Source organism: Neopsephotus bourkii, unplaced genomic scaffold (assembly GCF_033783945.1).
Source record: "Neopsephotus bourkii isolate Nb327-2 ecotype Australia unplaced genomic scaffold, CSIRO-AGI_Nbou_v1 NB_1139, whole genome shotgun sequence".
Taxonomy (NCBI): Eukaryota; Metazoa; Chordata; class Aves; order Psittaciformes; family Psittacidae; genus Neopsephotus; species Neopsephotus bourkii.
This window is the reverse complement of record NW_026901625.1, coordinates 2,370,684-2,384,192: the sequence shown is the minus strand read 5'-3', so window position 1 is coordinate 2,384,192 and position 13,509 is coordinate 2,370,684. Positions and strand designations below refer to the sequence as shown.

General features: G+C 54.9%; 2 protein-coding genes and 2 long non-coding RNA genes across 5 annotated transcripts; 1 reads left to right on the top strand and 3 right to left on the bottom strand.

The window, feature by feature from the left end:
• Positions 1-64: 64 nt before the first annotated feature.
• LOC133217474 (uncharacterized) lies at positions 65-761 on the bottom strand. The gene is made up of 2 exons (XR_009726878.1): positions 718-761; positions 65-486 (listed from the first exon to the last, which is right to left on the bottom strand). It is a non-coding gene; the product is annotated as an uncharacterized LOC133217474 (long non-coding RNA).
• On the bottom strand, positions 762-1,879 carry LOC133217475 (uncharacterized). Its single transcript, XR_009726879.1, has 3 exons — positions 1,560-1,879; positions 1,310-1,432; positions 762-828 (listed from the first exon to the last, which is right to left on the bottom strand). It is a non-coding gene; the product is annotated as an uncharacterized LOC133217475 (long non-coding RNA).
• A 546-nt stretch (positions 1,880-2,425) lies between these two features.
• Positions 2,426-4,073, bottom strand: LOC133217349 (uncharacterized). The gene is made up of 4 exons (XM_061362747.1): positions 3,601-4,073; positions 3,379-3,513; positions 3,117-3,275; positions 2,426-2,954 (listed from the first exon to the last, which is right to left on the bottom strand). The coding sequence occupies exons 1-4, from the start codon at positions 3,714-3,716 to the stop codon at positions 2,426-2,428; spliced, it is 939 nt and encodes a 312-aa protein (XP_061218731.1). The 5' UTR covers positions 3,717-4,073.
• A 4,469-nt stretch (positions 4,074-8,542) lies between these two features.
• Positions 8,543-9,514, top strand: TOMM6 (translocase of outer mitochondrial membrane 6). Of its 2 annotated transcripts, none has more exons than XM_061362960.1 (3): positions 8,543-8,667; positions 8,968-9,066; positions 9,277-9,514. In XM_061362960.1, exons 1-2 carry the CDS (start codon positions 8,555-8,557, stop codon positions 9,062-9,064), a joined length of 210 nt encoding a protein of 69 aa, XP_061218944.1. In that variant the 5' UTR covers positions 8,543-8,554; the 3' UTR covers positions 9,065-9,066; positions 9,277-9,514. The 2 variants fall into 2 exon arrangements, with proteins under 2 accessions (XP_061218944.1, XP_061218943.1); XM_061362959.1 differs by having other exon boundaries at positions 9,196-9,514.
• The last annotated feature ends 3,995 nt before the right edge of the window (positions 9,515-13,509 follow it).

The window sequence follows — 13,509 nt, the reverse complement described above, 5'->3', positions numbered from 1 at the left end:
GATCCCCCATGGTGGACTCTGCAACCACAGGAGAGTGGGACCAGAACGATGCCAGAGCAAGAGCTGCAAAGATCACAACTGGTTTAATTTAGATGTAAACCCAAGAACAACCAGGGGGGTTCAGGGCACATCCCTGTGAACCCCGAATGGAGCAAGGAGCTGGTGTGGAGGGGAGCAAACACTGCGGCCTCCCCGCACTGAGCAGGGTTAAAACAAAGCACCCTCCTCCTTCCCCATGTCCATGAGAGATGGTGGGGCCACCCCAACGTGTCCATCACATCCTGACCTGAGGGCTCAGCACCCTCAGTGGCTCGGGGTGGCCGAGTCGTAGCTGTCGATGAAGTCCTCCAGCTCCTGGAGGTGGTGGATGCGGCCCTGGCGCAGGTTCGCCCTCAGCGCCAGCCCCAGCGCTGCCTCCATGGAGGGCTCCTTCTGCAGCAGCATCAAGGCCACCACTGCGATGGTCAGGCTGAACTGCTGGTAGGACTGCAGGGGAGCAGCATGGGGTCAGCACAGCACCCCCCAAAACCTCCCCACCGACAGCATGCACCCCAACCACAAACCCCATGAGCCCATATATCTCGCCCACAAGCACTTCCCCTACGACCACTGTTGCCAAGAGGCGTTTCCCCCTAGTGACCCCCAAGTACCAAACTCCCATCCCACATCGCCCAGCATCACTTCTCCCCCAATGGTTCAGGGGCCACAAGGACTCACCAGCTCAATCTTCTCCTTCCTGGCGAGGACAGCAGCAGAGCGGACGAGGTCCGTGCTGTCTGCACAGGGGTTTGGGAGCTTGGAGCAGAGCTGGTGTGAGTCACCTGCAGCCTGTGCAGTGGAAAAGGTGAGGAAGAGTCAGACCCTTTGAAGGAGAACGGGGTTGGGCAAGGTTTAGGTTGAACTGGGGCTACCAGCACCCATTACTAGCCAGGGACTGGTCACCCTGAGTGGGGACCCCTTCTCTGAGATGCAAGAGCTGCCCCAGCTCCCCCCAGCAGCTTTCTCTTCTCCATTAAGCAGTAAATAAGCTGCTCTGCATCGCTCTCGCTGAGGCTGGAGCCCCAGGTCGGTCACGCTCCATCACACCTCTCCCTGTTCTCTTGGCCTGTTCCCAGCTCATTCCCATTTATCGGCATCTCCGGCAGCCAGCGCCGGGGCTGCCACGGGCTCTGCCTCCAGACAAAGCAGCACTTGAACCCAGCCCTCATCCTGCCAACAGGATCCTGCTCCCAAGCTGCGGCAGCATCCCAGGGCACCCGCCCCACGCAGGGACACCTCGGAGTGGGAGCAGAGACACCCTGCCCCGTACCGGTTTCACCTCACTGGATCCAGGAGGGTGCTGGGTCCCTGGTGAGGTCTCTGGTTTGATGCAGGTATAGGAGGAAGCGTCTCTGGGTTCTACCTTGGGCTCTATGAGATCTTCTGCTGGGACCTGCAAGTGTTTGAATGGCTGAAGGTCACCAAGAAGCTGTGTGTGGGGAGCCAGCACAGCCCTGCCTGCAGCAGTGCGCTCGCTGGGTTCTCCCATGGGGGGGGACACACACAATGGGGCTGCTCACCCCAGCACTGTCAGCTTCTGCCCTGCCCTGCTGGCCCTGGGATGGCTCAGAAGGCTCCGGAGGGGCTGTGGGACTGCAGGGATGCGACCCCGCAGCAGCCTCAGGGCTGCTTTGGCTGCACGGCTTTACCTGTAACAAAGCATTGCAGAGCCCATGGTGAGGGCTGGTGATGCCAACCAGGCAAAGGGGTAAAAGGGGTTGCAAAGGGGACTGCAAGCTCCCTGGGCTCTGTTCTTAGCAGGGAAGGAGGAGCTGCTCCCCTGGCCCAGCAGAGCTCTTCTCCAGTGGGGCTGGCTCTGTTTCCAAAGCAGAAGGGCCTTGGCTGCCCACTCAACCTGGGGACAAGCAGTGGTGTCTGTCCCTGGGGACAAAGGAAAACCCAAAGGAAACCACGGGGCTTTGCAGCCCTGGAGGAGAGTCAGGAAAATCCCCATGGCTGGCAAAGAGACAGGAAGGTGAAGAGCAAAAGGGATGGATGAGAGCGAGGAGGGGGAGCTACACTGGCCAAGGAGACCCTGAGACACCTCCAGAGGTGCCCCAGGAGAGGAGCCATCTCCTACCAGCATCTCTCCTGCTGCCTGCTCTGGCTTCACAGCCTCTGTCACAACCCGGGCATCAGCAGCCAGGCTCTTCTGGGAGGTGCTGGTGGCTCTGGAGCACTCTGGCACCTTCTGACTGGCGGCTGGCAGGTCCTGGAGGACACAGTGAGGGTCAGCACCGTGTGGGGCTCCAGCCAGGCAAACCCGGTCACCGTTTGGGATGTAAGGAGTGAAATCCCATCACCTTAGCCTGCTGCTCCCCGCTCTGCACAGGAGCTTGGATGGGAGTAAGTGGCTGAGGCTCTTCTTTGACCACTGGCTGGCTCATCAGGGAGCAGGGAGTGGACTGAGAGGGTGGGCAATACCCTGTGGAGTGAGAAACACAACGGGAGCAACTCCTCGCTCTGCCCAAGCAGCTGATGCTGAGCGATGAGGAGCTGGTGCTGAGCACAGTGTAAGGCACACACCTCTGGGCCGAGCACACAGCGGGCGCAGGACCATGGCTAACTTCTGGGGGCCTCTGTGAAGGCGTTGGCAGTGTCTCCTAGCAGGGCCATGGAAGCCCCAGGGCTTGCAGTGATCCTGGAAGCCGCCTCGCTCCCTGCAGGAGCAAAGGCAGATGCAGGAGATGGGATTGAGGCTGGAAGGGATCTCCAGTGCAACCCCCTGACCTTGAGCCAGCTCCAAAGCTGCATCCCCCTCCTTGGCTGTGCCTGGCCACAGAGCCTGGCCCCGTGTCCCCCACCATGGGCACAGGCACTCACCCTGTCTGGTGGGCAGGGGGCCAGGGTAGCTGCTGCCTCTCATTGGGGAGTTCACGCCAGGTAGAGCGGTCAGGGCTGGGTGGCATCGTCTCCTGCAGGGAACGAGGTAGGTTTAGACACAGAGCAGGGCAGGGGATGCTGGGGGTCTTGCCATGCAGGGAAACCTGGCCCCATGCATTGTGCTGCTCACCATGGCAGTGAATGGCCCCTGGCTCATTTCACCCGTTCCTTGCCCCCAGTCCACCACCCCTCACCGGGTGCCAGCCCTCTCCAAAACACTCCTCAGGTCCTCCATCATCTCTGGCACCCCAAAAGCATGGAGCGGACCAGTCACTGGGTGCCCATCCCCTGTCCTCCTCATTCCCATAGTAGTCAGCAGGGCCAGGGAAGGGCCTGGGGTCACAGGACCAAGGCTGCAATGACAAATCAAAGCCAGTGAGGACAGTGGCACACAGGGAGCTGCCACCCCTCTGGTCCATTTCTCCTCACCGGGTACCAGTCCTCTTTGGAGCAGACTTCAGGTCTTTGGTCACATTCTTCATTGTCCCAGTGGCGTGGAGGCAACCCATCACGGGGTCCCCACCTCCTGTTCTCCTCATTCCCATAGAAGTCATCAGGGCCAGGGAAGGGTCTGGGCTCAGAGTGCCAGGGCTGCAATGGCAAATCCCCACCAGTGAGGACAGTGGCACACTGGGGACAGCCACGCAGCTGCCATCCCCTTGGCCCACCTCCCCATACCGGGTACCAGCCCTCTCCGCAGCACTCCTCAGGTCCTTGGTCACATTCTTCATTGTGCCAGGATGGTGGCGGGAGGCAGTTGTTGGGTGCCCATCCCCTGTCCTCCTTGTCCACATGGAAGTCAGCAGGACCAGGGAAGGGCTCCCAGGGTTTAGGCTGCAAAGGATGGCAGCTCCCTGGGTTTAGATTTGCTGTGCTCCCCCCTCCCCATGGCAGCGCTCAGCTCCTTCTGCCTCTCCTGCTCCATGGGGAACCCCTGGTTTTGGCTATCCCAGATTTGCAGGTGAACCCCAACAGCACCATCTCTCCCCACTGCATGGCCCCTTACCGGGCACCACTGGCCTCTGCCTCTCCTGTGCTGGGGCATCTCATCCCACCTGTGCTGGAGGCCATAATGTCGGGGTGGTGATGGTCCAGCTTGCCAAGGACCAGGCTGTGGAGAGAGCACAGGGAGGTGAAAGCAGGATGGGACCCTCACCTTGACCCTTGCACCAGCTGGATGCTGGGCAGGGATGGGGAGCCAGGAGCCCATCCATCCTCTTCCCCTGCATGAGGTCGCAGACGATTCCCAATTCTTCCCCATACATCAGTGATGCTCTCCTGCCTCCTCAGCATCCTATGCAATGGAGCATCCCCCTTTCCCCCCCAAGGCTCCCCCCCTCCCACTACCCTGGCAGCACAGCAGCAGGGGGGGGGGGTCCCAAACCCACCTACCTGTCTGGGGAAGTCCCTCCTGAAGCCCCTGGGTGGGAACATCCTGCCTGCAGCTCCTCCTGGCCGCGGTCACAGGGAGGAGAAGGGCCCCAGAGGGGTCAGCACCCTGCTGTGGAGGGATTGGTGCGGGTGAGCACATGCATCCCTCAGTACATCACTGCCGGCCTGTGCCACGTCCTTGCAGCTCCCTATGGACACGGGGCCTCCCAGCACCACGGCTGCTTCCATGTGTTGCAAACCCAAAAGCATAACTAACCCCATAGCCCTGTTAGCTTTAAGCCCTGTCAGGTTCACAGTACAGCTTATTCACATGCAAGATATGCGGCTCTTTTGGGTTGCCAGAGATAAAACACATTAACCACAGAATAGCCACAGCATCAACAATGCAGTTGCAATCAAAAGCCAGATTTCCCAGCGTGAAACGCTTGAGTCTTGCCAAAAGCCTTCTGGGGAGGGTGAGGTGGACAAACCCCTCCAGCTGCCCATACAACCAGGTGTGGAACTCTCATCGCCATAGGGTACAGTTGGGGTGTTTATACCCGGTTATTGCACAAAGCGCTGTGGGTGGGACTGTGGTCCAGCCTTGTGGTTGTGGTGTACGGGTATTTCTTGGCCACAGGTATATCCAGCAGCCGTTGGATAAAACACCTTTCGGTATCAAGCAGCACAACGGGACCGAGCAGCATCCACCCTGCTCCGCATCCCACAGAGCTCCTCCGCCTGGTCCCTGTGCCCACTGCCATCATCCTGACCCACAGAGAGCTTGTGCATCTTCCTCACTGGTTTTATGCTCCCAACACCTTGGTTGAGCCCCCCTCGTTCGCAAGCACGCCTCAAACCCTTGCAAACCCCACAGCATCATCCCCATGGATCCCAGCAGAGCCGCTGGCGCTGAAACCCCCCTGCCCAGCTGGGGCTCTGCATCGGGGCAAAGGACTCAGACCCGGAGGCAAACGGGCACTGCCCACATTCCCTAGCAGGGCCCTTGTGGGTTCCTCGACCACAATGTGCAGTCAGGGATGCTCTGACCCGATACTGGGGCTCCCAGAGCCACCAGTGGATGCCCGCAGCCCCCATCCCCGCTGGCAGGAGGCACTGGGCACCACTCACCGCAGCACCAGAGCGAAGGGAAGCACACGCTGGAGTTTCACCCGGCAGCAGCTCTCCTGTCCGCAGAAAGCAAGCACTGAGGAACTGGGATGAAATCCCCCCAGGCCCCTGCACCTCCCCGCCCCAGCGCCGGCTCCACGCAAACCAATTACAGCCAGGTGCTAATTGCCCTCCGGGGAGTTCCCCTGGAGCCTTTCAGGGAACGTGGTGTCCCTCCCCTCAGAGGCACAGGCACAGCCGAATTCCTCCGGTTACCCCAGCTCCATCCGCCCTTAAAGCACTGCTGGATGCAAGACCTGCGAACTGCACCGCGTCAGCCCCTGCTCCGTGCAAGGGGGACCCCTGCACCCCCCCGAACATGGAGCACCCCTGCAAGGGGGGACCCTGCAACCACGCTTGCACCTCCTTCCACCCAGCTCTAGCATCACCTGCGTCAGCCACGCAGTCTCTGGGATGCTCCCAGCCTTATCCTGGGGGGATCTGGGGTGTCTGGTCACCTCCTAACGCTGGCAGCAGCCCTGCGGATGGAGCCCGGTGTTGGTTCCAACTATGGCCGGGCCTCCCGGAGCAACCAGGCACCTCCAGAGTCAACTCCTCCCTATTTCCCTGCATTCCTATGAGAGCAGCACTCCCAGGAAGCCCAAGGTACACGCGTATCACCCAGCCCCTCCAGCACTGCAACACCTCCCATGTGCTGATAGCAGTGGGAGGCTTTGCTGCTGGCTGGGAACGCTTTGATAACAGCCTGGTCCAAGCAGGTCAGCCCAGCAGCAGAAAGTCCCGTGTGCACAGGGAGTGTGGAACAAGCTTCTGACTGTTATAGAAATCCATCATAGACAGGGTTTGGGTCCAAATTTCATTTATTTACAGTTTATTGAGAGGCAATAAGCCAGCAGCGCTGGGTGCGCAGGGGAGCCTTCACTCCACCAGCAACGCACACCGTCTCTTTAGGGTTTTACTCTTTTATACATTATCACATCTAGTATCTGTGCTCTTCACATCCTGCATACGTATCCTGCTAGGGTATTGTCTGAGTCTGTGGTATCCTGTTGTTAGGGTCCTTGTTCTGTTTTCTTGCTCATTCTGCTTTCTTGAAGATTGCTTCATTCTTCTTCCTTATCTCGTCACCTTTGAGTGACAAATCATCCCTTTGCAAAGAGCTCAATTTGTAGAAGCATTGTTGGCACTACCGGACATCTGTTACTTGCTTAAGACTTAGTTCCTATATATTGTGATTACAATCTTGCATAAGCATATATTGGGCAGTTACAGCTGTTTCCCTTTAGGCAATATTCTAAAGTTTACAAAGTGTTCAGAATTTTACAATAAAATTCTTATGGCACTTAACTAATGTAAAAAAAATGATTATTACATGATTTCTTCTTTCTTCTTATACCAAGTGCAATGGTTACAAGGGTTTCCAAGCTGCTGGCACGACTCCTAATTGTATCCCTTACATGACCTTGCAGGAATGTAGGAGGAGATAAGAGAGAAGAGGAAGGCCTGAGAGAGGCTGGCAGATACCAAATGTCAGCAGAGGAGGAGATAAAAGAGAAAGCAAAAAGCATGGAGTAAAATCCTCCAACGATGCAAGTGAGCTCACAGGTGTTATAAAAGCTCCGTCTTAGCCATGGTCTGATTTAATTACTTCATTACAACTGATTAATATCGAGAGGCAATAAGCAAGCAGCACTGGCTGCACTGGGGAGTCTCCGCTCCACCAGAGACGCACACTGGGTCTTTGGGGTTCAGTCTCTTCCTGGTCCTGGGTCTCAGCCTACCCCTTCTTCTTCTTTACCTGGATGCCAACGTGGCCCCTTTTCATTGTTCTTTTCCTGTTGCTGAGGTCTTGATGTGGACTATTGTACAAGGGGGTTAGGTAAATTGTATTGGGGGGGGGGTTGTACAAGTGGGTATTGCTTAAGTTACATGGCTTGCTTAACAGATACATTGCTCAGCAAATACCTATGGTGCTTCACCATGCAGTACCAGAACCTAAGAGGGAAAACTTCAGCAAAACCCATTTGGACATAGACCAGCCTCCTCCAGGCTCCTAAAGAGCATGCGTGAGGACCAAGGGGGTGGGAAAAGTTCAGGTCTACCCGAGGAAGACTCGGTCATCTGGACCCTTGCCCACGACCACCAGGAGGCAGTGCGCATGTGCGCAGGACCTTTGAGCTCATTGTAATACGAAGCGGGGATAGGATATAAATATGCATAGATGTGTTGCGCAACCTCATGCACGTGTAGTACTTTAGAGGATAGATGTAGAGGAAAACGACACTGAGGTGTGCATGCCTTTGGAGGAACAATCCCCCGTGCGTCTCAGCTGAATAAAGGCGTATCTACTTTATAACCTTAAGAGCTGTGAAGCCTATCCACCTATCATTCTTTTAGGTGAAGAAACTTCTTAGTAGAGGAACCTGAACTCCTTGGTGATGTATTAACAGGAAAACATTTGTCACAAGCTTAACCACAGCCCCAGCTCTGTTTGTTCCATCTCTTGATATGTCCATCTGTTGAAGACCCAAGTTTCACAATATCCCGCAACAGGATGTGCCTCTCAGTCACCCAACCATGCAAACATGTAGGCAATTGATCAAAGAGATTATCCCTTTGTTCCTTTTTCCCTTTCATCATTGCATTGACACGAACAAACACCATAGTCATGAGCATTCTTATACCTCTCACACAAGGTACAATGGTCACAAGGAGTTCTAAATTGTTGACACGAATCATTCCTGCACATTATTCATAGGGAAGAGCTTCTGCCTAAGAGCTCAGCTCAGTCTCCCCTCGGGCAGGTTCAAGCCATTCCCCTTGGCTTGTCCCTACAGGCCCTTGTCCCAAGCCCCTCTCCAGGTTCCCTGTGCCCCACTGGACCCTGGCTCTCACAATCCCCTGCCCCTCGCGGTGTCAGCGCAGGGGCCGGGAGCGGTTCCCGTCCCGCGGTGCGGGAGCAACCCCCAGGCCCCGAGGCACGGCCCCGGGGAGCCGAGCGGGGCCGAGCGGGGCCGAGCGGGGCCGAGCGCTCCCGGCGCAACGGCGGAGGCCGCGCATGTTCTCGCCTCAAGCGCCCCGGAAGTGACGCCATCGCGCCGCGCCGGGGCGAGCAGGAGCAGGCGGCAGCATGGCGGCGGCGGCGGCGGGGGCAGCGGGCGGGCCGGGCGCTGCCCCGCAGGGGTTGGGCGGGTGGCTGCGCAGCGTGTACCGGTTCGCCACCGACCGCAACGACTTCCGCAGGTGCGGGAGCGGGATAGGGGACGGGAGCCGAACGGGATAGGGACAGGGGCCGGGACCGAATAGGGACAGGGACAGGGAGCGGGGACGGGACCGGGAGCGGGGAAGGGACAGGGAACGGGGACGGAATAGAGACAGGAACCGGATAGGGAGCGGGGACGGGATAGGGACAAGGACCGGGATAGGGAGCGGAACCGGAACCGGGACGGGACAGGGAGCAGGGACGGGATAGGGAGAGGAACCGGAATCGGGGACAGGATAGGGAGCGGGGACGAGACCCAACGCTTCCGCTTTCTCCCTTAGGAACCTGCTGGTGAACCTGGGGCTGTTCGCCGCTGGAGTCTGGGTCGCCCGGAACCTGACGGACATCGACCTGATGGCCCCGCAGCCCGTCCCGTAGCGGTGAGTCCCTCGGGAGTGGGTGTCCCGGTGCCAGGCGACCCCCGAGCGCAGCCGGGCTCCGGCAGGCATCAATGGCACACGGTGGTACCGAGCCCCGCTGTTCCTTACCCTGCCTCATCGCCGGTACAGGGAGGAAGAGCCACCGGGAAGCGCCCACCGGGACCAGGAGCAGGGTTCGGCCGTTCCACCTTGCGATGCCTTCGCCTGCAGGAGCAGGTCCCGTCCTCATCCCGTCCTCCTCCTCCTCAGCGCTGCTGCTCACACCTCAGCCCCGCCACGCCTGGAGCAGTGACAAAGGGGGGGAAAGCTTTTAGATGCCAGAGGGAAGGTGGATTCCTCGTGCGAGGCTCACCAGTGGTGTCTTCAGGGATGTGAAGCCATCACGTGTGGGATTTTATTCTGTACCCCCGTCGAGATGGTTATTAAAGTCTGTACAATAATGACACGACCCGTGGGGAGTTCTGGTTTTGTGTCATTTTTAATAAGAAAACTTCAGCTTACAAAAAACAAGGTGTAAAAAGAGTAAAGATTTACAAAAAAATCATAAAAACATGATTTATATTCCACACCCCAAAGACAAAGGAAGGGAGTCCAGGCCTGGGGTGGCCACGGGCCCCACCGGCTGCTTATCCAAAGGGAAAACCAAACCTGGGACGAGGCCCAAATGTTTCCTGGGTGATGTCAGGATGAGATAACGCTGGGATGCTTTAGGGAATGATGGCTGCGAGTGGGAAGGAGAAGCCGTTTGGTGTTGCATAGCATTTTAGTGCCCTAGGCTGAGCCTGAAACTTGCTGTTGGGGAACAGCAGAAGCACCATGTGGGAGCCATGGCTGTGTTTGGCTACGTTACATGCCAGCTCCTTGAGGATGCTGTTTCTCTAGCACAGGAACTCCCCAGCCCTGAGCAGGATGGCAGCATGATTACCATGTGGCTGCAGGTTCTTTGGACAGTCCCACATGGGTTTTAGGGTAAGACATTCGTGTTTAGTGACAGAACTGCCCCTCGCTTGCCCCGGGGGGGACCTCGCTCCACTCCCCACTCCTAAAAACGCTGTTTTCAAAGCAGGTTTTTGACCATCCTGTAAAGAAATGGAAGTTCCTTTGAAGTAGGGATAATCCAAGTTACGCAGAAAGAGTTTCTGCAGGAAAAGGAGATTAATTAGAACACGGAGTCCCTTTATAGTTAATCTGTTTTGATTGGGAACACACTAATCTCCCGAGGCTGGGGGTCAGGCTGGGGGCAGTCCCTGCAGTTAAGTACATGAAGCTGCCACAGGGGACTTACTGGCTGCGGTCTTACCAAACCCTCGACTGAACTAAAAGCAGCTGAACCCACGATTAGGAGCACAATGAATTACAAACCGAAGGAGCAGCGCACGTGCCCCACGCTGCGAGGCAGCTGGACGGATGGCCAGCCACACTCAGGAGCTAATAGGATTCTCTTGTCCCTTGGTGCTGCCTGGAAGTGTCCTTGAGGCCAGGTCTGGTTCACGAGCACAGCACACATCAGCTTAAGTCATTAGGGATGGGAGGAACAGAAACTCAAAGCAGAAACTAGAGGCTGCTCTGACTTGAAGCCAGTGAAAACACCAGGAAACCCACCCGAGCTCCAGCTCCTGGGAAGCAGTGCAGCTTTCCCAAGGGGATTTTGCATTGAGGGAAACCTCATCCTCTGCCAACAGCATCCTTCCAGCAACCTTAACTTAGAGCAGGATTAACTGTCTGCAAGTGCTGATGCTTAGCTTTAATTCTGCCCTTCCTCAAGTCAACAGAGCAGTCCCACAGCCCCAAGCCCACTGCACTCGCATGGGCAGCCCTTGTCTTGGAGCAGCGGCCTGAAGTTTCTAAGCTGTGTTTAAGCTTCTCTTATGGAAAGGCAAACCTGTAAAACACAAGTTTCACTGAAAACAAACTCATTCACTTGTTCCTTTCCTGTAAGCTGTTTGATCGATGTATAGAGGGCTGTGGCTTAATGTTTGTAACTGCTTAACCAAAGCTAACATTAAACAGGGGGAAAAACAGAACCCAGTCTCTCTTACTCTGGGTTGCCAGTGGTAAGATACTGCAGTTCACTCATCTGATAAAGCAGGCAGTAAGAAATAGCCTTTAAGGGCCAGGCCTAGTAGCATCATTTAATACATGTAAGGAGAGTGAAGAGCACACTCACTATGAAGATGCCATTCCTCATCAGAGGTGTGGAGCTACGCGGCCCGATCACTACATGGACTGGGCAAAAGGGCACAAAACAGGAGCAGCCCAAAAGGAAATGATCACTGGTTGGCACAGGTAACTGATGTAGGTAGCTTTTGACCATCGAAACACATGGGTTCATAAACTTAGAAGCTTGATAGAATGCTTCACATTCCCTATCTGCAGTAGCCAGGTATCAATATTAATGCAATAGACACCAAAAACCCCACTGAATTGAGGTTTTATATTCCCAGAGGCAATAAATTCTTAACCTAAGTCCTCCCTGTCCGATCTGAAACCTGCTGGAGGGATGAGATGCACACACAAAGGCAGCGTTCAGAGCTTGGATTTTGCTGTTCACCTCGAAGAAGGGACACTTGGTCACCTTACACACCTACAGTCATTGCATATTAAACTTCCACAGGCATAACCACACCACAGCACGGTTCTGCTCATGTGTGGAAGCATTTGCCAGGCTGCTAAGGGGAAACCTGTGCAAACACTGCCAGGATGATGGGAACTCTTATCTAAAAAGCCGAATCTAATCCACTTTTGCATAAGCTGTTATTTGAAGGGGTACAAATACATAGAGTTCATTCATGCAGCACTCAAATCCCCCTTTCTGAGCTTGTCAGTGCTGCTGAGGACCTATAAAACCACACAGGCCTGCCTGCTGCTTCAGAGGGGGAAATTCCTGACTTGCTTCCCAAGGTTCCTGTCCCATGCAGAACGTTATTGGATCCAAGGCACCAAATCTAAGGAATCATACCAAATTAGTCCACCCACCTGTACTGGCAGGGAAAACTCATCTCCCTGTCTCTCCTTTATATAGCTCTCCATTTGCTGCCTCACATTAACAATGTCAAAGCCAGGCCATAGAATTGCTCTGGTCAGAACTAATGAGGTGGGAGGGAAATGAGGGTATTTCCAGTGCTTTGCAGAAGAACTGGTTTTGCAGTGTGCATAGTTTAATGTGGCCATGCAGGCAATAAAGGGTAAGAAAGGCCAATCTCTGTAAGTGACTTGCTAGCGGAATAAGGTTAGTTAAGATAAAGTGGTTTCCCTCAATGACAGCAGATGCTGTATCACGCCTGGCCGTGGGTACATTAAGAATCTTCATTCTTAAAAACATAACATTAAGGGATGCCAATTTACTCACAAGTTGGATGCAACAAGGATATGCTGGGAACAGTTCTGTCCCAACGGCTGCTCCTCCCGAGCCCATCTGCCAGCATTCAAAGGCTTCCTGCACCTTCACATGTGCTCTGAGCATCCCTCAAGGCAAATGACTCCTTGCTACAGGATTGGAACCCCAGCACAGGAAATCCCAGTGCAAAGAGAAACCAATTCTGCTCCCAGTTGTACCAAAAGCAAGGTTTTTGTGTTGCAGACACTCAACTTGGAACTCATGGCTGCAACCACTGACTCCAGTCAAGTCACATCTTGTGTATTTGCAAGAGCAGGGCCTAAACCTGGAGTTATTCTAATAGACATCAATCTATTATCAGGATTTAAAGTCATACCATTACAGGAGGGACAAAGTTTGCTTTACAGGCTAATGATATAGCATCTCCATCTTACTGATGTAGAGAGGTAACTTCCAATCCGAACTTCTGGCAAGCAGGACACTATAAAACAGTGTCCACCACGGAGGGAGCACTGGGCTATGCTTATATAAAGAAGCCTGCAGTAGACAAATATAAACCAAACAGCATAAAACATGCTATACGCTCTCGCTTCCAAATAAAAGCTGAATATTACAGAAACCTCACAGTGTTGGAAAAAGCAAGTTTAGTTCCTTTGAAGTATAAATTCCTTCCTTCCCTATCAGGGCAACCACGTTCTGACTGCAGCATCCCCACACCTCAGCACAACCAAGCTGATGTGACATGGAGAGGCCACTCATGTCAAAAGGTGTCACCAGCAAATGCTACCAAATGTGCCTCCCCCTCGCCTCGTGTGTCAACTGAGTTCAACTTCTTAATGCCAAACACTCAGGCAAAAGATGAGCACCACAGCAGAGCAGGATCAGTGGATGCTGCACTCAGGTTTGCTTTCCTGTTGGGTTTGACACACACAGGACTGAGGGATTCAGAGGGAACGTGCATTTGGTAGCCACAGTAAACTGTGACTGCCACTTAGGAGAATACAATCCTTGTATTTAGGAGGGGACAGGCCTGGAAGGATGGATGCATGGGAAAAATACCAGGTTTCCTTTCCACCTCTAAGATGAAAAAGGCAATTTTAAGCACT